Source organism: Protopterus annectens, chromosome 3.part1, assembly GCF_019279795.1.
Source record: "Protopterus annectens isolate FY-2018-M chromosome 3.part1, PAN1.0, whole genome shotgun sequence".
In the NCBI taxonomy this organism is placed as follows: Eukaryota; Metazoa; Chordata; order Ceratodontiformes; family Protopteridae; genus Protopterus; species Protopterus annectens.
Window position 1 is genome coordinate 1,897,484,644 of NC_056732.1, and position 23,654 is coordinate 1,897,508,297.

At 45.8% G+C, this 23,654-nt stretch overlaps 1 protein-coding gene across 2 annotated transcripts in view; it reads left to right on the plus strand.

The window, feature by feature from the left end:
* LOC122798813 overlaps positions 1 to 23,654 on the plus strand; it is a 2,048,867-nt gene that overhangs the window by 1,478,385 nt on the left and 546,828 nt on the right. For both annotated transcript variants that reach the window (XM_044067935.1, XM_044067936.1), the window contains exon 19: positions 16,731 to 16,758. In XM_044067935.1, coding sequence (XP_043923870.1) covers positions 16,731 to 16,758 — 28 coding nt within the window. The remainder of the gene's footprint in view (positions 1 to 16,730; positions 16,759 to 23,654) is intronic.

The window sequence follows — 23,654 nt, forward strand, 5'->3', positions numbered from 1 at the left end:
TATTTTATGTCCTGGGTCATTCCCCTTTCTCCCAGAGGGATCCTCCGGCCACCCGACCAACTCCACCTTTTTCAGCCAATCATAGACTACCTCCTTTCTCAAGGAACCATACAACCGGTTCCTCTGGCAGAAAAAGGAAAAGGGTTCTAGTCAAGACTTTTCCTGGTGCCAAGGAAGGATGAATGCTGGAGACCTATCTGTGATCTCTCACCTCAACCTGTTCTTGTAGGTCCCCACCTTTTGCATGCTTACTCTTCAAACCCTTTTTCCTTTACTGATAACTCAGGGATTTCTAGCCACCTTGGGCATAAAGGACGTCTACCTCCACATACCTATAAGGCCCATCTACAGGAAATGTCATCATTTTGCTGATGATTCCTCACATTTACAGTTCTCGGTTTTGCCCTTTGGACTCTCTACTGCCCCAAGGGTCTTCACCAAATGCCTGGCTCTTGTGGTGGCCTACTCCAGGGTCCAAGCAATCTAAAATTTTCCATACCTGGACAACCTCCTGATTCAGGCAGAATGCTCCAGATCCCTTCACAACCAACTCCACAAAATCATCTCCCTCCTGCAAGCTCTAGAATTCAACATAAACTTTCCCAAGTCCAACCAGAGTCCTTCCCAGGACCAGATTTTCCTGACAAGCAGAATAAGGACATATGTTATGAGGACATTCCTCCCACCCCAGAAAGTGGAAACCCTGGCCAAATACCTGGCCACCGTCCTCAAAGCAACTGCTTTGACAGCCAGGCAATACTTCAGGCTACTGGGTTACATGGCCTCTACTATTCCCAAGCTACCTCTGGCAGTACTCCGTATGAGAAAATTGCAATGGTACCTCAAGTCCATATGAACCCAGCACTCACACCTGTTGGACTTTATCCCCTTCCTCCCTTCTCTGGGGAAGCAGATTCTGTGGTGGTTAAACCAGTTTATGCTCAACTCAGGACTCCCATTGAAACCCCTTTCCCCTGTCCGGAAGATGTACACACATGCCTCAGATCTGGGCTGGGGGGGGGGGGGGGGCTATTCTTGGCAGCCTAAAAGTGCAGGGTACCTAGCCCACACCTTCAGGTAGGAACACATCAATGTCAGGGAAATGAGAGCAGTCATATTTGCCCTGACACCCTTTCTTCATGCCCTAAAACAAGGGCCCCTGAAGTTGTTCACAGACAATACTGCAGTTCTTTGGTATGTGAACAAAGAGGGAGGAACCAAATCCTATTTACTTTGCAGACTTGCTCTCCTGGCCTGGGACCTGGCCGGTCAACACGGAATCTCCCTGCAGACAGTTTATATCCCTTCAGCTCAGAATATTCAGGCAGACACCTTAAGCAGGTCCATGTCACAATCTCACGAATGGATGCTTCACAGGGATGCATTTCTGAACGTTGTCCACAGGTGAGGTTACACCTCAGGTAGGTCTGTTTGCCTCACCCCAGAACTGGCAGCTACCACTGTTTTGCACATGGCTACCCAGTCCCTTAAAGGCAACGGATGCCTGCTCCATCTCATGGAAGGGGATGTTTCTGTATGCATTCCTCCCTTCCCCTTACTTCAAAAAGTCCTGCTGGAGATCCAGCAGGACAAACCAAAAATCTTGACGGTGACACCCTTTTGGCCAAGACAGGATTGATTCCCCCTCCTTCTGCATTTAGTCAGGGGCAGTCACCACAAGTTACCTGACATAGTGGACCGTCTCGTACAAGAAAAGGGATCCCTGATCCATCCCCACCTGGAATCTCTGAATCTAACCCTGTGGTTGATAGAATTCTGATCCTTTCTAGGCACCTTTACACTGAGGATGTGCTAGCAGTCCTGCAAGAGGCCAGGAAATCTAATGCTAGGATATCTTATTTGTTGACACCCCGTGACGAACCTCTTCCATTTAGACAAAGACAGCTAGACCCTTTGCAAATTGAGGTCCCCTTAGTGCTGTCCTGTGTGTGTAAACTCATGCAAGCAGGGTTGGCGTATTCCTCTGTCAAAGCACACCTTGTTGCTATTTTAGCTTGTCTGTCTCTTGATCCTCCTCTAGCCTCATGTCTCCCTTCAGAGTTGTTCCTTAAGGGAGTGCCACACCTCACACCCCCCAGGAGGCAGGTCCCTTCTCCATGAGATCTGAGTTATGTTCTAGAGAAACCCGTTGTTGCCCCTCTTTGAACCAGCTTCCAAGGCATCTCTGAAACATTGTACCTGGAACACTGTACTCCTTGTGGCCCTGACTTCAGTCAGAACTCCAGGCCATCATGACAACACCTCCCTTCCTCATCTTCCACAATCATAGCATGGCCCTGAGGACCAACCCCTCCTTTATGCCCAAGGTGGTCAATGAACTATCCTTAAGTCAGGGTATTCACCTGTCCACCTTTTTCCCTCATCCCCAAAATGACAGTGAGAGTTTTGCATTCCCTTGATGTTCACAGACAACTTGCATTTTACCTTGACAATACCAAGGGCGTTAGAAAATCGGACCATTTATTTGTTTCCTTCCACCCCAGAGCCTTGGGAAAGACTGTGACAAAACAGACTATTTCTGTTTGGATATCCAAAGGTGTATCCCTTTGCAACACATTCCATGGGAAACAGCTCAAATCCAAAATTAAAGGCCACTCTACTAGAGCCGTGGCTTCATCTGGGGCCTTCTTCAAAGGATTGGACAGTGCTTCCACCCTAGAGGCAGCTACTTGGTCATCTGTCCATACCTTCACTAAACACTACAGGTTAGATCATGTCTCCAGATCCAGAGCGGGGTTTGCTAGGGCAATCCTGCATGGCTTTGTGGAGAGTAGCTCCAAACCATCACCCTCTTCTTCCCTTTGCAGTTTGGCACTCACCCAGGAGTTTGGAATACTGCAACATGAGAATAGAAGGACATAGAATTGTTGTGTAAAATCTTACCGTAACCACAGATGTCTTTCTGCAGTATTCATTCCCTCTCACCTTAACCCCTTCTGTCCATCTGAACTGTCTCTTCTTGGATAGCACAGTGCCCTATACCGCTGTCTTGAGACTGGGGTCCGAATGAGGCATTCAGTTCTGAGGAAAGGTACGTGCAGACGTCACTTTTATGGCCCACACTCCCTAAGCCAACATCAGACTTCCTAAGTACCTAGCAGTGACTACAGTCTTTTGTATACTGGCCAGGCATTCAGGTAGCAAGAGAAGAAAACCCAAGAGTTTGGAATACATGGAAGAGAAGGACATCTATGGAGTCATAAAACTTTAGGACCTCTGTTGGCATAATCTTGATTGTGGCTGGGTAGAGTTGACATAACCTAATTCCTGTCATTTTCCAGTGCGTCATCACCTTGAACAAAGCCTTTCCTTTGTATCCATGCCAAAATATCACCATCTGTGAACTTGCTGGAGTCTCCAACTTTCATTTTTGAGGTCTCCATATAACTGACGGTACTTTTCTTTAAGTTCATAGGTTGCCAGCCTGGTTAGTGTAAGTATCAGCTGCCTTTTCTCACTAAATAAATTTTGCGTGCACCCACTTTTCTGAGCTGCTGTGTGGGGATCACTGTCCATTTTTATGTATTGTATGCAGTCTTCCTGTTCTTTGGAATCCAAGTAGTTTGTATAACCATTCTCCAGCCTCTTGTCTTCGGTTCTGTTAGCGTCTCTAGGAGGACCGTGAGCAGAGGTTGTTGATCTTGTGCTTATACTGTGTTGTGTCCACCATTTGCTGGGACTGAGTGATCTAAGAAAGCCTGTTTCAGTTTTCTTGCTTTACCTGTGAACAGGAGTTTGAAGTCTGTTGGTTTAAAATTAATTTTGATTAATTCTGCTATGATTTTGCCTAGTGTAACATTCTTGCATTGTTTTTGGCCAGCTGCATTGTCTCCAGGGAAGTCTTGATGATTCTCTGTGGCTGAATACGTAACTCAAATCTTGACTAGTACTACATGGAAAGCCAGAGAAGCAATAAAAAAATTGTCTTATGCTTACTGCACGCATATCACCTGCCATCACACCTTCCCACATTATTGTGTTTAGGAACACCTTTTGGAAGTGTTAAATTATGATGTTAAGTTGTCTATCTCGCCTTCATTCTTGCTGGATGGGTTCGGAGCCGACCTCGGCTCCGACTCGGCCACTCTAAAGCTCGAGAGTTGGTTCCACCGGCTCGAGGCCCCCCTTATATCCCACAATGCTAGGTGTGAATTACCTCAGATCTCGTTTGCCGCTACAGCGATCGAGGTGTTGTTTTTTCTACCGGCTTCAGGTCAGTTGTATTAGATCAGTTTAATAACTGTTTAAACCCCTTTTAGCTTAGCTTTTTCTTCTTTAACTATAGTGTAGTGGATTTTTATCCTTTCTACCCTTATCCAGCCCCTTTCCCACAAGAACTGATAAGTTAGGCCTTCGGGCCCTTCCATCCCTAATAGTGGTGTGTATGTGTTTTAGTAGGGATTTATTTTATATATAAATTAACTATTTTCTTTAGCTTTTAGTTTAATTTACCCTTTCTGATAGTGTAATCGGTGTGTGTGTGTTTTGTGTGGTGGTTACACTTTGGTTCCTTGAAAATGTCCAAGGATTCAAAGGTCTCAGGCTTCAAGAAGTGTGACTCGTGCTGTCAGAAAATGTCTCTGACAGACGGTCACACTTCTTGTGTTTACTGCCTGGGACCTTTACACCTGCAGGACTCTTGTGCTGTATGCCATGGCTTCAGCCCTACAGTCCTGCAGGAAAGAAAGAACAAACTCATCCTAAGGGGTTTGCTCAAGCCTGAAGGTTCCCTGACTGCTTCCTCGGGAAAACCTTCCAAGGCTTCTAAGACCTCGACTCCAGTTTCTGAGTCGAGGCCTAAGGCTCGGCCTACTGCTACATCGGCTCTGGCTGGAGCCGATGAGTCTTTGACTACAGCTTCTGTGGTTCCCTCGGCTCCGGCTGGAGCCGAGGTATTGGAAATTTCTGGGTCGGCTCCGATCAGACTGTCGGAGCCGACATCTAGAAAGAGGTCTAGGTCACCCTCCCTTGGCTCCGTTCATTCGGCCCAGCGCCTCCCTTGCTGTCTGAACGGAGCCATAGGTCTCACTCCTCTAGGTCATCGAGGCTTTCGGATCATGACCTTCAGAGGGTAGTGAGTCGACTTCTAAAGTCCGAGGCACTGGCCCAAATGCTTCAGAGCCCGACTCATCAGTCGATGCTTCAACCTATCCCTCTAAATATTCCTCCTCCGACTCCTTTGAGCTCGAGCCGGGCGCCTCAGAACCGAGACTGTGGTAGCGCCGGAACCGATACACTTGTCTTCGGTTCCGTCGTCGGCTCCGATTTCTTCCTTTGAAGAATCTCGGCGCCGGACTTCCCTCGTCGGCTCCGAGGGGGTGAGTGGCATCTGACCCTTGTCCGACCCCGCTCTCCCTCTCGGTGCTTCGACGCTGGTGAGTTCGGCTCCGACATCGACCTCGGAGCCATCTCTGTCGGTGCCGAGGGAGGTTCTCAGCTTCTCGGAGTGGGGACCTCTGGCTCTGCCTGACAGGGGTGCATTCGAGGTCATACAGAGTGTGTTGGAACCTGGTTCAACTCCATAGTCGGCTCCGTCCGCCCCTCCCTCTTCGGTGCCTCAGGTGATGTCTACTCTCTCCCTCATTCCTGACCGCAGAGAGCCAACTCTTCAAGAATCCCCTGTGGGGATTTCATCCTCTTCCGAGGCCTCTCCTGATTTGGCAGGGGAGCCCCCTAGGAAGAGAAAGTGTAAGAGGAAACACATAGACTCACCTGAGTCTGTCACCTCTGACACAGATTTAGAGGATTCCGAGGGTTCTCCCCGTTCCCCTTCTGAAGATGTCTCCTTTGCAGACATTCTAGAGATCCTCAAGCAGAGGGGAAATTGGCCAGCCCTTAACCCTTCGGAGGATGAATCTGTGTATCTTGAGGCGTTCGGCTCTCGCCCTTCCACCTCCTGGGTGTCCCCTTGACCCCTCATGCAGGTGGTAGCAAAGAAAGCCTGGACGGCTCCTGACTCAGTGGACCCTACCCCCAGGAGACCTTCTAAATTTATAACAGCACCTACTGATAAACAATTTCTGACCAAAGGAGTTACTGTGGATGCTATGGTGGTAGCTGCTGCCACCAAGAAGGAACTAGCTGATCCTTCAGTGCCTGTCCATCCCCCTAACAAGGAATCTAGGTCTATGGACAGGTACAGGAAGCTGATGTTTTCGTCAGCGACCTTTGCAATGCGTTCGCTGAACTACTTATGCCATTTCACTCGTCTCCAGAGAGACTTGATCAAGGAAGCGAGTGAGATGTTGAAGGATCCTACAGCTGCAGGTTTTCAGGACAAGATGAATGCCCAGCTGACTACCCTGAATTCTATAGCTAACTCCTCCATGCGCCTCCTTTCATATGTGGCTGATGGAGCGAGTAGAGCCGCAGGGACAGGTGTAGCCTTACACCGGCATGCCTGGCTGCGACTATGCAATTTCGCTGACCCCGTTAAAACGTCTTTCACTAATTCCCCGTTTGATGGATCATCTCTCTTTGGTCCTCAAGTGAAAGAAACCTTGACTAGGTGTGAGACGGATGGCAAAACTTTGTCTGCCGTCGGAGTTCGTTTTTCTACTCCTTCTAGACCTTACCCCAAAGGCCAGAAAAGTGGGAAAATGTGGTTCCGTAACCAATCTCAAGGGAATTTGCCTGACGCACAGAGTCGGTTCCCCTCCAGAGGCAGAGGAGGGAACTATAATGGTAGACGTCGCCCCAGAGGCAGAGGGGGTCCGCAGAACCAGGGCAATCGAGAAACCTTTTCCGATAAGCCCTTTCAGCATCCCTGAGGTGTTGCCCGACTGTCCACCTTCGAGGCAGTCGGGAAGATTGTCACTGTACCCAGAAGCCTGGCTATCCCTAACTCAAGACAAGTGGGTACAGTCCATCATTTCCGAAGGCTATTCCATTCCCTTCGTTCGCATTCCAAACCAATCAAAAAAATCCCTGCCAGATGTTCCACCCGCACAAAGGGATCTTGCAGCTTTGGAAATTTCAAAGCTGATTGCAAAAAGAGCAATTCAGCCAGTTCCAGCAGACCAGCAAGGATCCGGAATCTACTCCAGATTCTTTTTAGTTCCAAAGAAAACAGGGGACTGGAGACCAATTTTCGATCTCAGTATCTTGAACAAGTCAGTCAAGAAAACAAGATTTCGGATGGTCACGCTACAGTCCATCCTTCTCCTATTGGGAAAGGAAAACTGGATGTGCTCTATAGATCTTCGGGACGCGTACTATCATATAAAAATGAACAGACGCTCCAGAAGATTCCTCCGCTTCAGGCTGGGAACCAGTCATTTTCAATTCAGAGCCCTGCCCTTTGGACTCACCACTGCCCCCCGGGTGTTTACCAAATGCATGGCAGTGGTAGCTTCTCACCTGAGACGTCAAGGATTCCAGGTGTTTCCATATTTGGACGACTGGCTCCTCACAGCTCCCACCAAGCATCTTCTTCTAATGGCCAGAGACTACACTTTTCGCATTTGTCAAAAGTTAGGCATCTCAGTAAATTGCGCAAAGTCTGTTTTGTCGCCTTGTCGTGCTATTACCTTCATAGGTGCAAATCTAGACACAGTCAGCATGTCTGCGAGACTAACAGATCAGAGAATAACAGACATACGCAAACTGGTCTCACTTCTCTTCAGCAACAACAGAGCCAAGGCCAGGTTAGTTCTGAAAGTATTAGGGATTATGGCGGCTGCCATTCCTCTGCTTCCATTAGCCAGATTCCACATGAGAATCCTTCAATGGATGCTCTTCACACAATGGTCATACCAACAACTTCCGATGTCTCACACCATTATGATTACGCAAACATGCAAGAATCATCTTCTGTGGTAGATGTCTTCCCCTCAGCTCTTCTTGGGAAGACCCTTTGTTCCTTCCCCTCCGGTTGCTACTCTGACAACGGACGCCTCCCTGATCGGGTGGGGGGGGCATTATCAGGGCAGAACAGTCCAGGGCATATGGCAACCAGACGAACACCACTTGCATATAAATGTTCTAGAGATGAGAGCAGTGCTTTTAGCATTGCAAGCTCTTCAAGACTCTCTTCCCTTGGGAACGATAGCAATCCAGACGGACAACATGTCTGTAGTGTGGTATATCAACAAACAAGGCCGAACCAGGTCCTATCCCCTATGTCGAGAAGCACTCAGACTGTGGCAATGGGCGATTTCTTCTCAGCGGTTTCTGATAGCAACGCACATCCCCGGGAAGTCCAATCTAATCGCAGACAAGTTGAGCAGAGCTATCCTCATGCCTCACGAGTGGTCTCTGAAAGATTCTATTTTGGAGAAAATTTTTCTCAAGTGGGGTCAGCCTTGCTGCGACCTTTTTACTACTCCCCAAAACAGCAAGTGCAGAGATAATTTCACCCTATTCCCGTTACCAGGCCAGCCCAGCAGAGACGCTCTAGTCCAAGTTTGGCCCCGGGGACTTCTGTATGCATTTCCTCCCTTCCCACTAATCTCGCAAGTGATACAGAAAGCTATCGCTCAGAAGGCCTCATTGATCCTCATTGCTCCTTACTGGCCTCGACAGGTTTGGTTCCCCTTTCTACATCAATTTCTGTTGGAGCAACCTTGGCATCTGGACCTAGTTCCCGATCTTTTGATCCATCAGTCGGGTCAGTTACATCGCTCCCTCTCCTCTCTGAACCTCACTGCTTGGTTCTTCCAGTTCCTACCCTAGCCAGGCTTCCTCAAATATCTCACACTGTTCGAGATATTTTAATAGCTTCACATAAATCTTCCACTCGGAAAATTTATCTTAGTAAGTGGAAACGTTTTGCCTATTGGGCTCAAGGAAAGGATTTAGATCCTTTCACTGCTCCCATCCATATGGTTCTTGATTTTCTAGCTGAACTCTTTCATGCAGGTTCATCTCCTTCTACTCTCAAAGTTCAATTGGCAGCTATATCTAACTTTCATGTAGGCATTTCAGAGTCTGCCATCATGTCCCACAAGCTTTGCAAAGCCTTTTTGAAGGGAGTTTTTCTTCTCAGACCTCCTATAAGAAATCCTCCTCCTCCTTGGGACCTTAATTTAGTGCTTAGCTCTTTGATTCTTCCCCCTTTCGAACCTGCAGCTTCCTGTTCATTAAAATTGCTATCATGGAAGACTCTCTTTCTGGTAGCTATTACTTCAGCTAGAAGAGTTTCAGAACTTCATGCACTCAGCTGTCGTCCTCCTTATCTGTTGTTCCATAAGGACAGGGTATCCTTACGAACCAACCCATCCTTTTTACCTAAAATAGCTTCGGCATCTAACCTAAATCAAAGCATTGACCTCCCTGTGTTTTTTCCAGAATATTCTAATAGGTCTGAACAAAAATTGCATTGGCTAGATGTTCATCGTCAGTTAAGGTACTATTTGGATAGAACCAAACAATTCAGAAAATCCGACCAGCTGTTTGTCTCTTATGCAGAAGGCAGAAAGGGACTTTCTATTTCCAAGGTATCACTATCTAGATGGCTAACATCTCTAATTTCCATTGTTTATGAAATTAGACACCAAAAGCTGCCTAACAAACCTAAAGCCCATTCCACCAGAGCTTTGGCTACTTCTATAGCCTTCCAAGACAGACTGCCTATTGACACCATTTGTGCAGCGGCTACTTGGTCTACTCCTCACACTTTCATTTCACATTATAAGTTGGATTTAGCTTCTAGGCATAGAGCTAACTTTGGTTCCACTGTTCTCAAGAGTCTGTTCCGTTAGGCCACCCGGGACAAGGTGCTAGGGACGCGGTCCCATCCAGCAAGAATGAAGGCGAGATAGACAACTTAACATATAGAAGTTATGTTCTTACCATAACGTTCCATGTTAGTTGTCTTCTTCTCGCCGCCTTCTTGCTTCCCACCCTCCTTCCCCCTGGCCTGGACAGACCTAGAGGAGTTTGATTGTGACCTCTCTTTCTACCACCTCTTTGCTATAGGTATATGCTCTGCTGTGCATATTTTCCTAGATCAGGTTTAGGTCACCTTTTCTCTTCCCCTTTTGTTTATAGAGGTGGACTCTTTTTCCAGTTTTTTCTGGTTGTATTATTAGCTGGGCCTAGCTCACAAACGAGATCTGAGGTAATTCATGCCTAGCATTGTGGGATATAAGGGGGGCCTCGAGCCGGTGGAACCAACTCTCGAGCTTTAGAGTGGCCGAGTCGGAGCCGAGGTTGGCTCCGAACCCATCCAGCAAGAAAGAAGGCAACAAGAAGACAACTAACATGGAACGTTATGGTAAGAACATAACTTCTATTTCTTGACTCTGCAGCATCCATGCCACAGGTCATAAATTTTGTTTAACTTGATGTAAAGCTAAGAGTATCAGTGAAAACATTGTGTCCACATACAGTCCCTCAAAATATTTAATCTGACCTGATGTCTGAGATGTACATACATACGTATGGAAAACATGCTTCCTTTTGCTTATCTTGGATGGAAACAAAAGTCATTTCCTTGGCAAAGTTCCCTATCCCAGCAGCCCATAGTCCATGTCTAATTCAGAACAGTTGGCTGAAATGTGTATTGCTTATTGCAGGTGAAGAACTACATGATTTTTGCCAAGTTTATAGTCCTCCTGCTACTTTTTACAATGTTACTAAGGGTTATTTGTGTGAGGATAGTTTTGGTAATGGGCTTTGGAAAAGTTTTGCTGTTGGGATTTTACTGTCAGCCACTCCATTGTTTAAAAACTTTTTGTATGACAGGGTCATCCCTCAAGTCCTGTAAGGGAGTATGCCCTCTGATCCAGGACCCTGCTTCTCTAATGTACTTCAAGGATCTATGTGAGGTCCTCTTCGCTTGTCCTTTTTTCCTTTTTCATAGCTGGTCTCGACACTAATACTAAAGGATGAAATCCACCTTGTATGCTGATAGGCAAAACACTCTGAGGCACACCAAATTCCTCGTAAAAAGCTGCCAGACATTTGTTCTTGGACAAGCACCATGGAAGAAAATCAGCTGCAGCTGATCTTACGTGATGCTGTTTGGTACCTCATTGAGTGCCTCATTTCCCACTCCATTTCATCCTTGACCTTGGCAGACAAGAATTGATATGAGCAGCATTTCAAAATTGATCATCTTCATTTGATCTTTAGCCTATGGGATAGGCAATGAGCCAGCCGTATCCAAGCTACGGTGCCGAAACTGAGCTCCTCCCCTACCCATAATGCCCTTCTCTGTCTCACTACCTCAGATCTCATTTGCCACCATTCCAGCTACAAACGAGTTATCTGAGCTCCATCTTTGTTGCAAATTTTTGGCTAGTTGTTGAGGATCTTTGTACTCCGGTACCATTTAAAAACTTTTCCTTTTAGTTTTTGAACTTTTCCCTTCCATTCGTGTTTTTCATAGAAAAAAAATGTATATCTTTAAGTCTCTTCTGGTCAGGTTCCCTTTTTCCTGTCTTTCTGTCATGGCTGATAAATCGGACGAGTCAGAGAAAGTTGCTGGATTTAAAAAATGCACTGATTGTGGGCATAAACTCCCACCTTGGATTGTCACAGGCTGTGTGTTGTGCATTTAGGTGTCCCTCACCTAAACGCTGGATTTTCTATTTCTGCGGGGCTCTCTTCCCGTACCCTCACGGACAGAAGCAACAAGTTTATTCTAAAGGGTTTGTTACCCATTTCTTCAGTTGTGGGCGCAGGGACTCAACCTACTGTTAAGTCGCCCGAGAATAAAAGCAGGGACGTGGACAGGAAAGTAGAGACTGAGAAATCTAAAGGCAGCGACAGGCCCCTGGAGAAGTGGAGACTTGCAGAATCTTCTCTTGCTGCTGGCGAACCTTCTAAGATTAGGCCTAGGTTATCTTTCCCTCATCCTAAGTTCTCTTCCGAGCCCCTGGATTCGGCCTTGCTCAGGCACCACTCTAGACCTCCAGCTCTGGCTTCCTCTGCCAGGTCGTCCCATAGTTTATCCAAGAGAGAAGTGGACAGCCTGATGATAGTTCCTGCAAGCTCAGATCCAGCCAGGGGTCCTTATTGTCCCCTCCCCTCCAGGAGCAGGGGTTCCTTCCCTTTCTGGGTGTCCTCCTTTCCCGAGCCCCAGGGCTTCAGGACTTTCTGATGTCGGAGTTGCCAGCATCTACGTTTTTGGTTTCTTCACTGAGCATGGCCTTGAGTTCCTCTGCTCCCCATGTCTTTGGTGCTGGAGGGCTATCTAAGTCCTAGTGCTTCATCTGTGAGCAGCTCAGCACTGCCCCCCCCCCCCGTCAGCACAGATAGAGTCTGGGGTTTCTGCTTCACCGTCATTTAGTGCCTCGGTGCAGTCAGTGCTGATCTCCCGTTCCCCGTCTGTGTTTGATGGGGTGGAGAGGGTCCTCTCCAGTCCTTTACTTTAACAGCCTGCCCCTACCCTCCAGGTTTCCGGTTCCTCCCTGGAATCACCCCCCCCCCCAAAGGAAGTCCACAAAAGCACGTGTGCAAGAGAAGGAGGTACATTGACTCTACCCATGAGTCTGTCACCGAAGACATTGACTGGGAGGAAGATGAGGGCGCACCCCGATCTCCACCCGATGATGTCCCCTTTGGAGTCGTCATGGAAATTGTGTCAGAAGGGTGGATGGTCAGTTCCAAAGCCCAATCCGGATGAGTCCGTGTTCCTGGAAACGTTTGGTACAGGCGCATCTACTTCTTGGGTGACCCACCCCCAGACCCTATGGTAGACTACATTGCTTGTAGGGCATGGAAGGCACCAGATGTGGTGGAACCAGTAACAAAATGCCCTGACAAGGTCCTTGCCCACCCCCCACACGACAGGGTTTTTTGGCAGAAGAGTGTCCCTGTTGATGTCTTGGTGGTTGCAGCTGCCAAGAAAAAGGAGCTTGACTAGGAGAGCTCCTCTGTCCATCCACGTGACAGTGTGTCCAGAGCGATAGACAGACTGGGGGGGGTGGTGTTTATACGTCAGCGACCTGCTCTCTGAGGGAGCTGAATTACATGGTGCATGTTACTAGAATACAGGAATCACTCATTGAAGAGCTTTTTGCATCTACCCCAGAGTCATGTCGGCAGAGTAGAAGATGGTGATCTCCTCTAGACTGGCCACTCTTAAAGCCATTTCTAACACCTCTGTGAGGCTTCTCTCATGTCATGGAAGGCACATCTAGAGCAGCTGGTTCAGGCTTCACTACTAGACATCATGCCTGGATGCAGCTTTGCGATTTCTCCAAGTCCTTGAAGGCATCCTTCACAAACACCCACTTTGATGGATCTACCTTGTTTGGTCCATCTGTGAAGGATACTTTAGCCCAGTGCGAGAAGGACAGTAAGATCCTGTCTGCTGTCGGAATCCACTTTTCTACTACTTGGCGTTCCTACTCCAGGTATCAAAGAGGTAGTAAGAAGTTATGGTTCAGGAAGTCCAGGGCCTTCCATCAAGATACACCAGCAGACTCTTCCTCTAGAGGCAGTTCAGGGAATGATACTTTTAGATGCCACCCTAGGGGCAGGCGGGCTTCGAAGGAACAAGGATCTCGTGACTCCCGCCTGGCTAGGCTTTTCCAGTTACCCTGAAGTGTTGCCCGCCCATCCTACCCAGGAGGTAGTAGGGGGTCGCTTTTCTTTGCATCCATCAGCCTGGGAAGTCATCATGTCAGGTTAATGGGTGCCAAGAATAATATCCAGGGGTTATCTGATCACCTTTCTTCACCCACCAAAGGCCCAAAAGATTCTCCCGGCTGTTCCACCCACTCACAGGCAGGCCCCCAAACTCGAAATCTCCAAGCTGCTCAGCAAGCGATTCATCCAGCCTATCCTCCCAGGACTATCCGGGTCAGGCGTCTACTCAAGGTTCTTTTTGATGCCCAGTAAGATGAGGCGGGGGGAGACAGACCGATCTTGGAACTCACCCGCTTGAACTGGTTTGTCACCAAGACAAAGTTCCAGATGGTTACAATTCATTCTAGGCAAGGCTACACATGCGTGTTCTCCAGTGGACCCTATTAGTTCAGTGGTCGCTCCTGGAATAGCCCCTGTCCCATCCCATTTGCCTGTCCAGAACCTGCAGGTACTCCCTACTGTGGTAGTTGAACACTCTGAGTGTAGCGGAAGGTCGATCTTTTGTGGCTCCCACTCCTGCAGCCACAGTCACCACGGATGCCTCCCAACTCGGGTGGGGGATCATTGACTGGGACGGACTGTTCAAGAGACATGGTCGTTGTTGGAGACCAGTCTACACATCAGCGTTCTAAAGATGAGGGCAGTGCTTCTGGCGTTGCAGGTACTGCATACATTTCTCCGTGAGGAACGATTGGGATACAGACACACAATATGGCTGTGGGTTTGGTATGTCAGCAAACTGGGAGGAACCAGATCTTAACCCCTCTGTCGAGAGGCCATGATATTGTGGGAATGGGCAATTTCCTCAGTCCGCCTTCTTATTACAACGTACATTCTGGGGAGTTTCAACATCCTAACGGACAAACTCAGCAGGACCATTTTGTCTCCTCACAAGTGGTCTCTGAAACAATCAGTTGCAGACATGATCTTCCAGAAATGGGGTCAACCGAGCTATGATCTGTCTGCCTCACCTTCCATTGCCAAGTGCAGAGAAGTTTTTCCCCCTGATTCCCTCCAGAAGAGGGACTCCCAGAGATGGTGTAGTTCATGCTTGACCCCCCTGGTCTGCTGTATGCTTACCCTCCCCTTCCTGTTATGGCAAAATTCCTTCAGAAGGCACAGAGTTTAAAGTGCCGCATGATTCTCCTTCCCCCCTTCTGGCCTTGTCAGGTTAAGTTTCATCTCCTTTGGTCTCAGTGTCAGTCCTCCTTGGATTCTGGATCAGTGTCCAGATCAGATTTCCAGTCCAGAGGATGATTATTATTTGGAACTGGAGAGGCTGAAGCTCACAGCTTGGGTTCTGTAGTTCCAGTGATGGCTAGAGTTCCCAGACTTTCACATCTTCTGTGAAGAACTTATTGCTTTCCGCTCACAAGTAGTCTACCAAGAAGATTTATGCTGGTAGATTGAAGAGGTTTTCCATTTGGGCGACCCACAATTTGGTGGATCCCTTTACTGCCTCTATTCCTTCGGATTTAGACTTTCTGGCTTGTATCTTCAACCAAGGTGCTAGATCCTCTACAGTGGAAGTCCAGGTAGCTGTCATATCATGTCGGACTAAAGGATTCTTTTCTGGCCGCTTCTAAATTGTCCAAGGTCTTTTTGAAAGGAACATTTCTTCTACTGTCTCCAGTTAAGGACCCAGCCCCTACTTGGGACCTAACCTTTGTACTTTAAGCGCTGGTGTCGTCTCCCTTTGATCCCTCTGCAAGAGTTGAATCTACAGTTTCTATCATGGAAAATGGCTTTATTGGTAACTGTTACTTCATCTAAGCGGGTGTCTGAATTACAAGTGCTTTGCATTCAACCCCTGTACCTTATTTTTCACGAAGATCGTGTTTCTTGTAGGCTGAATCCTTCCTTCATGCCTAGAGAAAATATTAATCAGGTCATTCATCTTCCTGTGTTCTTTCCAGAGTTTTAGAACTTACACATGCTTGATGTACATAGGCAGCTTCATTTCTATCTTGATAGAACCAAATCTTTCAGGAAGTCCAGTCAGCTGTTTATTTCATATTCTAAGTCCAAATTGGGATCACCTGTTTCCAGGGTAACCATTGCCAACTACATCACGAAATGTAGTACTTTTATTTATGAGAAGCATGGTGTTCGTCTTTCTTCTGCAGGGAAGGCACACTGTACCAGGGCTGTCTACTTCATCAGCCTTTTCCTCCAGGGTACCAGTTGATGAGATATGCACTGCAGCTACATGGGCTAGGTCCCACACCTTCATATCCCATTACAAATTGGATATTTTATCTAAGAGCAGAGCTTCCTTTGGTTCCGCAATGCTCTGAAACATCCTTCCTCAGGGCCACCCAGATTTCAAGTAGCTGGGGACTCTGTCCCACAGGTTGAAGGTCAAATGAAGAAGACAGTGTCAGATAAAGAAGTTATGTACTTACCATAATGTTCCATCTGCATTGTTGTTCTTGATTTGTCTTCAACCTTCCCTCCCTCCTTCCCCATTTCCATGGGTACTTCACTTGGCAGAGGAGGCCTTCCCTTCTCTCTCTCTCTGCCTCCTCTTCTAGGGATTGTTGACTGTCACTGTTTTTCCATGGGTTTGGTTCAGGAACCTATTTGTCAGGCAAACTCTATTTGACGTAGTGATGGAGAGAGGGGCATTGTGGTAGGGGAGGAGCTCTGTTTCGGCACCGTAGCTTGGATATGGCCGTCTCGGCACCTATCACACTGGTTGAAGACAAATTAAGAACAACAATGCAGATGGAATGTTGTGGTGAGTATATAACACTTTTACTGTTTGTACAGGGAGCACGGTGGTCATGTGACGCACTCTCATTTTGTAGGTTGTGGATTCAGAAAAAGGACAAGCAGGAATGCATGAATTAGACATTGCTCGCTTTTAAAGACCTAGAGTCTCTGTAAGTGGGAAGTTTAAACACAGCGATTCAAATTTTTATTGAGACTACTACTATATATTTATTTTACTAGATAAGGCTCACTAGACACAAGTTCTTATTTTTAGGAACGCCCACGAAACTGTGTCCGTACTTGCGTAACTTGCTTAAAATCTCGTAGCCTCCAGGTTGAGACAAAGAGGAAGTGATGCTTTGAATTGAGGGGTAGCTTGTCAGCAATTGAGTCTATACTTTTTTCTTCTGACACTGCCACTATTTTGATTTTTATTTTTCTCTCTTGTTTTGTAGATTACAGGGAATGGTGTTTACATAAAAGGTAAGTGCATCATTTTAAAGTAAATGTTTCAAAAGGTCTGTTTTTGGTGGCTCAACTATCGAATAGTTATGAGTATGGGTATGGGAGATTATTAAGCATAATCATGCTGATAGACATTGCACTGTTTCACTTGTACTTGTTACATTAGTGGTTCACTTCTTGAAGGTATGGATTGTGATCTAAGTAAGCAATTTTCTTCATCTGATGAGTCAAAAGTAGGGTTTAAGTGGGATTTCAGTTTTTTAAACCTTCAATTTAAGGTAGTATTTATTTAATTTATTTATTTACATGTGTTTACTAGGAATGCCCCTGGGCCAGAATGAGCCCAGTTTCAGTGGAGGCCTGGGGAGAAAAGCTCCAATAAACATGTCAGTACAGAATTCAAGTTAATAATAGAAATTGAATTAACAAAGGATGGACACAAATGAAATTAAGGAGTTTAAACAGACAACCTAACACTTGAGTAGGAGTTAGTAGCAGTATGCAATGACTAGATAATGTGCTGCAAATTGAAATGTCCATCAAAAATAATGAGCTGTAAATAAGAGAAAAGAATGAAATATAAAGAAATAGAGATGAGTGCTACAGGCTGAAACTGTTATGGATGTGTGTGAGAGATGATAGTGTGGGAAAGGTCAGGTTATGTGGGATGGGGGTCTAGAGCATGGGCATTGCCATCTGGTACACAGGTGTAGGTGAAGAGCCTTTTTGAAGGCGCTAACATCCTTAGTGGACCTGAGAGGTTATGGGAGTGAGTTCCAAAGTTTGGTAATTCAGAAGGAGTAAAGCATTTGCCTGGCAGGGGGTTTAGGCTTGTGGACAAGCAGTAAAGTCTGATTTTCCAATCTAAGGAGTCTATTTGGGTGGTATCGTTTTAGAATGGAGCAGCGATATGGGCAGTCAAAAGGTTTATAGATTATTTTGTGAGCTATAGTTAGTTGTTGGTAGGTACGGTATTGTGGTAGTTCGAGCCATTTGAGTGTGTGGTGAGGAACAGTAGTGGGAGGAATATGTGGCATTAAATGCAAATTTGGTGATTTTAGGGAGGTTTGTATGTTGGTGAGGGGTAAGGTGCTATGTAATAGAGATGGTAGTAAGAAAGTAGAGGCAAGGGTTTACTCAGTGGAAAGGTTTAGAAGTGTTTTTTGTCTATAGAGGATGCCAGGTTTTTGGTAGGTCTTTCTGATATTGTAAATGTGTTGGTCAAAGGTTAAGTTCTCATCTGTGATAACACCTAGAAATTATGTATGTGGAACTGGTTCTAGGACAGTTTGGTTTAGTGAATAGATTTTACAATCTGGTTCTATTGGGGTGATTTTCCTAAGGGTGAAAAGAAGTTTAGTTTTGTTGGGATTGAGTGCAAGATGGTTGTTATTCATCCAAGTTTCAGTGGATGAGAATGCTTGCTGTGCAAGTGTAAGTAATTTGGATATGGTATTGGCAGTGCGAGTTATTGAGTCTTCTGCGTACTGAATAACGGAGTTGTTGCTAATACAGTAGTGGAAGTCATTAATAAAAATGCAGAAGAATAAAGGCCCTAATATGGATCCTTGAGGAGCGCCTGTGGGAGTATATAGGAGTGGTGAGAAGGAGTTTAGCCATTTAGTGGATTGTTTGTTGGACAGATAGTTGGTAAACCTTGACTGGGAGATAGTAGATGGTTATTCAGTATATAGTGTTGGAGCTGGATATGAATATTTTTTTTTTAGGATTTTTGAGATGGGGAAAGTATAGCAGTAGGATGGAAATTGGAGGTGTCTGTGCAGTTGCCTCCATTATGTAGGAGGAGGATAATATGTATGCTTTTTTCCAGATGATGGGTATGTAGGATTCCTGCATAGATATATTTAAGAGTATACTAATGGGGTAGGAGATGGTCCTACCTGACATTTGAAGGTATTCTGGGGGTAGGTTATCAGGGGCACAGCTGCCTGGTTTAAGCTTGAGGAGAAGTTTAGTTATGATGGTAGTAGGTATGGGGGAGAGAGAGAAAGTACATGAGGGAGGGGTTAGCTGGTGGGTTGTGAGGAGGGCAGTGGTTAGAATGAAGAGGTGGGGGAGGGAAGGAGGCAGTGAGTGGCTATGGTGTCTATGAAGTACGAGTTAAATATGGTGGTGATTTCTAAAGGTGTTTTATCAGGATGTTGACAGGGGTTTGTCTTTGTGCCAGGTGTTAGTACACAGGAAATAGAGCTCCAGAATCTTTTTGGATTTCAAGTTTTGCTGTAGTTTGATGTACTGATTTTTTTTTTTTTTTTTTTTTTTTTTTTTTTTTTTTTTTTTTGTCGTTAATGGCTAGACGCTTTACTTGATTATGAAGCTGCCTGTACTGTTGGAAGTCGGAAGGGTTTTTAGTTCTATGCCATGTTTTCCAGGTTTTATCCCTGATGAACATAAGCTGTCTGGTATTTTTGGATAGCCAGGTGGTGTGTTTGGCCTTTATTCTTTTTTCTACAGAGAGGGGCTAGGTAATTTAAAACTTTTAAGAATGTTGTATTAAAGAATTCAACAGCTTCGTCTAGTGGGAGGGACTTCAGTACATTCCAATTGATGGACCTTAGGTGGCCATTGAATATAGCAGGGTTGAAGTGAGTTAGTGTTTTGATTCATTTGTATTGATGTTGGTTGGGTAGAAGGGAGGTTTTGCATATGGAGTAGGCAGGTTGGTGGTCACTTATGTTGCAAGGAATGGTACTTGCTTCAGAAAATTTGTTGAGGTCAAAAACTAGGATCCAGTCTATGACTGAGACACCATTATTGTTTTTAGGGGTGGTCTAGTTATATATGCGATTATTTGGGTAAAATTATAGAGGTTGATGCTAGGAGGTGAGGGGAAGTTTGATTGATCGAGCCAATTTATATTGACATCGCCTAGTATGAGTGTTTCATTGTTAATATTTGTAATAATCCAGGCTAAGATTCCGTCATGAAGGGAAATATTGTTGCCTGGTGGAAGGTATAAGGTTATTATACATACATTTTTATAGTTTAATTTTTTAAAAAAGTGATTAATATTTCAGCAGTGGAAATTTGTGGAATGGGATTTGATTAGTAGTAATGTTATGTGGGTAGAGGAGGGCAGCACCTCCACCTTTTTTGGGGGGGGGTCTCTCTGCCCTTCGGCAGGAATACCCAGGTAGAAGGAATTCTGAGTCCTTAATATATGGTTTTAGCCAGGTTTCATTTGTGGCAAGTAAATCTGGTTTGGTTTGAGATATCCAAGCGTGGAATTCAGGAATTTTGTTTCTGACACTTTGTAGGTTAATAGTATTAAATAATTTAATGATCTGTTGGAGTTGGGATGATTAAGAGTGGAAGGGTTGGGTCGTGGGTTGGGGTGAATGTCTCTGCAGAGTGAAAGAATGTTTCTGGGGTGAGAGAATTAATGGTGATCATTTCTGTGTAATAGTAGGCTGATTTTTGATTGGTAGTGGATTAAGAGTGGTAATTTTATAAGGGAAAATGCTAGGTTTGGAGAGTAGGAGTGAACTGAGATTAGAAAAAGGCATGAAGATATATCAGAATAAGAGTGGAGTGCAGGGGAGTGTGTGCTAGTGGCTGGTGTGGCCTTGGGGGATATGTTGGAGGTGTGATGAGATGTTAGTTTTTTTAGTATAGATAGTAAGAGTGAGAGGAGTAGGTATAGTGTGATAGTGAGGTAGAGAGATATTGTTTGATGGTGCTGACAGTGGTTGAGGTGAGAGACTGAGAGACTAGGCGGAGGTAAGATATAGTTAAGGAAATGCTGGATGAGTAAGACTAGAAGAGAGTGGGTGTGAGTTTAGAAGAGGTTGGGTTTCAAGGAAGGGGAGTGTTGTGTGATTGGCTACTGACATGGGGGGGTAGAGCTTTTGTATGTATAAATGTAATAGAAGTAGGGGTGGGTGGAATTGGGGGGTAGTGTAGGGTAGCAGAGTGGGCTGAGCCAGAGGAGTTTATATGGAAGTGAAGTGAGAAAGAAAAAAACAATTGGGTAAGAAGTATGACTAGCGACAGCTTATGAGCTAAGCATAAAATAATATGAATGTATTCACTAAGAAAATGACTTGAATTGTTTGCATTCATCATTCTAGCATGATATGTGCCTTCTGTACTGTCTTCAGTCCCCAAGATTTATTCTTTCTTTTTTCACTCGGGTGCAAGCAGTTACTCACCAGAAGTGTGAGACCTGACAGTGCAAGCTCATTTATCATTTATTCCCCATTCACCTTTGTAGTACTGCATTTCTGAGGACTGAAATTTGCTATCATTAATTGTTCATTGGGCATCCAGATCCATGCATACATTCTTCTTTAACACATTTTTATCCATAAAAAGAGTTGCTGACCATACAGCAAATAAAGCAAAATTAATGGCTAACTACTTTATTCCAGTTAAAGAAAGAAAAACAGATTCAGTAAGTCTTCCATCTGTATACTCTGGCAAGACTTCTTCAGAATATACACATGAAACTGCATAATGTAAATTCTGTAACTTTTTTTATACAATTGTATCAGTATCTGTTTTTTCATTTTGACAACTTAGCGTGCATCTACAGGATTAAACCTTCTAAAAATTGTGATCTGATGTTGTCCTCTTCATTAACACGTGGGTTGTTAGTGAGCTTTCTGACTTGATCTCCTCCCCTCTGCCCATAATGCCCTGCTCCTCCCAACGTACCTCATGTCTTGTTTGCCACACATCCCACCGAGGAGGATGTCCTTCATGGATGCATCTGCAGTCATAACAGCTGGGTTGTCCTGTCGTCAGGCAGCCCTTCAGTCGGCCGGATTCCAAAGTCCGGGTCCGGCTTCGGCTTCGGCTGATGTCGCACTTCACCCGACGTCATCTCTGTGGGTCTTCGGGTATAAAGGCATCAGCCGACGCCATTTTCCTCAGTCTTTCTTGCCGCGTGGCGCCCGAAGCAGAAGCTGTTCGCAAGTGCCGGTCGGTCGGATCCAGAGATAACGTACCTCATGTCTTGTTTGCCACACATCCCACCGAGGAGGTTCCTAGGAAGAGGCAGTGTAAAAAGAGACACACTGATTCCCCTATGGAATCTGTCACTACAGACACAGATTTCGAGGAAGGAGAAGGGTCCTCAAAGTTCTTACCCAACGACATTTCCTTTGGAGATATCTTAGAAATTGTGTGCCAGCAGGGTAGTTGGACAGCTCAGAACCCTTCTCCAGAGGAATCTGTGTTGTGGGAGGCTTTTGGGGCAGGCCCATCTACTACCTGGGTGTGTGTGTCCCCGGTTGACCCGCTGATCTAGCTGGTGTCTTCAGGGCTTGGAAGGAGATGGATACAGTACAGTCAGTGCCAAAAAAGAGCGGATAAAATTCTTAATGCTCCCACAGATAAGTTGTTTTGGGCAAAGGGTATCCCCATAAATGTCATGGTTGTTGCGACAGACACCAAGATGGAGCTTGCCCAGGAGAACTCCTCTGTCCATTCCCCAAATACAGACTTGGCAAAAGAGTTTACACCTCTTCCAAGTTTAACTTGAGAGCATTGAACTATTTATCTCATTTTACGAGGCTACAAAGGGACTTAGTAAAGGAACTTTTTAGCTCGACCCCAGGGTCCATGTCTGCCGAGGATCAGAAAATGTTCTCCTCCAGACTGGCAACTTAGTCTTTAGCCAGTGCGTCCATGAGGTTGATTTTCCTTGCAGCAAGAGGGTACCTCAAGGGCAGCTGGTTCGGGCATTGCCATGAGGCATCATGCTTGGATGAGGCTCTGTGATTTTGCAGAGACTTTCAAATAAACCTTTATTAACACCCCCTTTGACTGTTCTACCTTATTTGGACCAACTGTTTGTGAGACTGTTTCCTGGAGTGAGAAGGATGGGAATGACTGTCTGCTGTCGGAGTATGTTTTTCTCCCCCACAGAGGACCTTTTCCTGGAGCCAGTGTGGGAATAAAAAAATGTGGTTTCGGAAGTCGCAAGGTCCTTTTCAGGACACTTGATAAGAATTTTTATCAGCATGGAAGATGCCCACGCGGCTGAAGGAGTCCTCAATAATCAGGGGTTGTGGGAAGCTTTTCAGGATATCCCCTTCCAGCGATCCTAAACAGCTGCCTGGCAGTCCTCCTCTGGAGGTAGTTTTGGGGGGGGGGATTCTGCTTGCACCCCAAAGCCTGGAAAGCCATCACAAGTGACAAATGGGTGCTAAGGATCATATCCAGAGGATACCTCATTCCTTTCCCTGGAATCTCCCAAGAAAAAAATATTCCCCCCTCAATGTTCCACCCAGTGAAGGGAGGATAACGACCTTCGAAGTAGGAAAGCTTTTGTAAAAAAAAAGTCATCCAAGAGCCCCCCCCCCCCCCCCCCCATCAAGTTGGGTCAGGCTTTTACTCAAGATTCTTTTTATTTCCCAAAAAAAAGGGGGGCCTGAGACCTATTGTGGACCTGACCTTTTTGAACAAATCGATAAAACACCAGAAGTTCAGGATGGTCACAATGCAGTCCATCTTGCCTCTTCTGAAGACAGAGGAATGGGTGTGCTCTGTGAACCTGATAGACATGTACGATCACATTAAGATGGACAGACACTCAGGCAATTTCTGCATTTCATGCTGGGACCCAGTCATTACCAGTTCATGTCAGACCGTTTGGTCTCACCACACAACCAGGGTGTTCACCAAATGCTTGGCAGTGTACATCTCAAGTTGTAGGATACCAGATTTTTCAATATTTGGACAACTGGTTTCTGACCGCTCCAACCAGGCATCTACTCATTCATGCTAGAGACTGTCTACTGTGACTGGCCCCAACCTTAGGGATAAGTGGCAACATGGAGAAATCCCTGTTGGATCTGGTTCAGATAATAGCTTTCATCGGGGCTCTTGTCAAATTCCAACCATTCCTCAACCTCCAGCCAATTAGTACTCATGGCAATTGGGCTCCA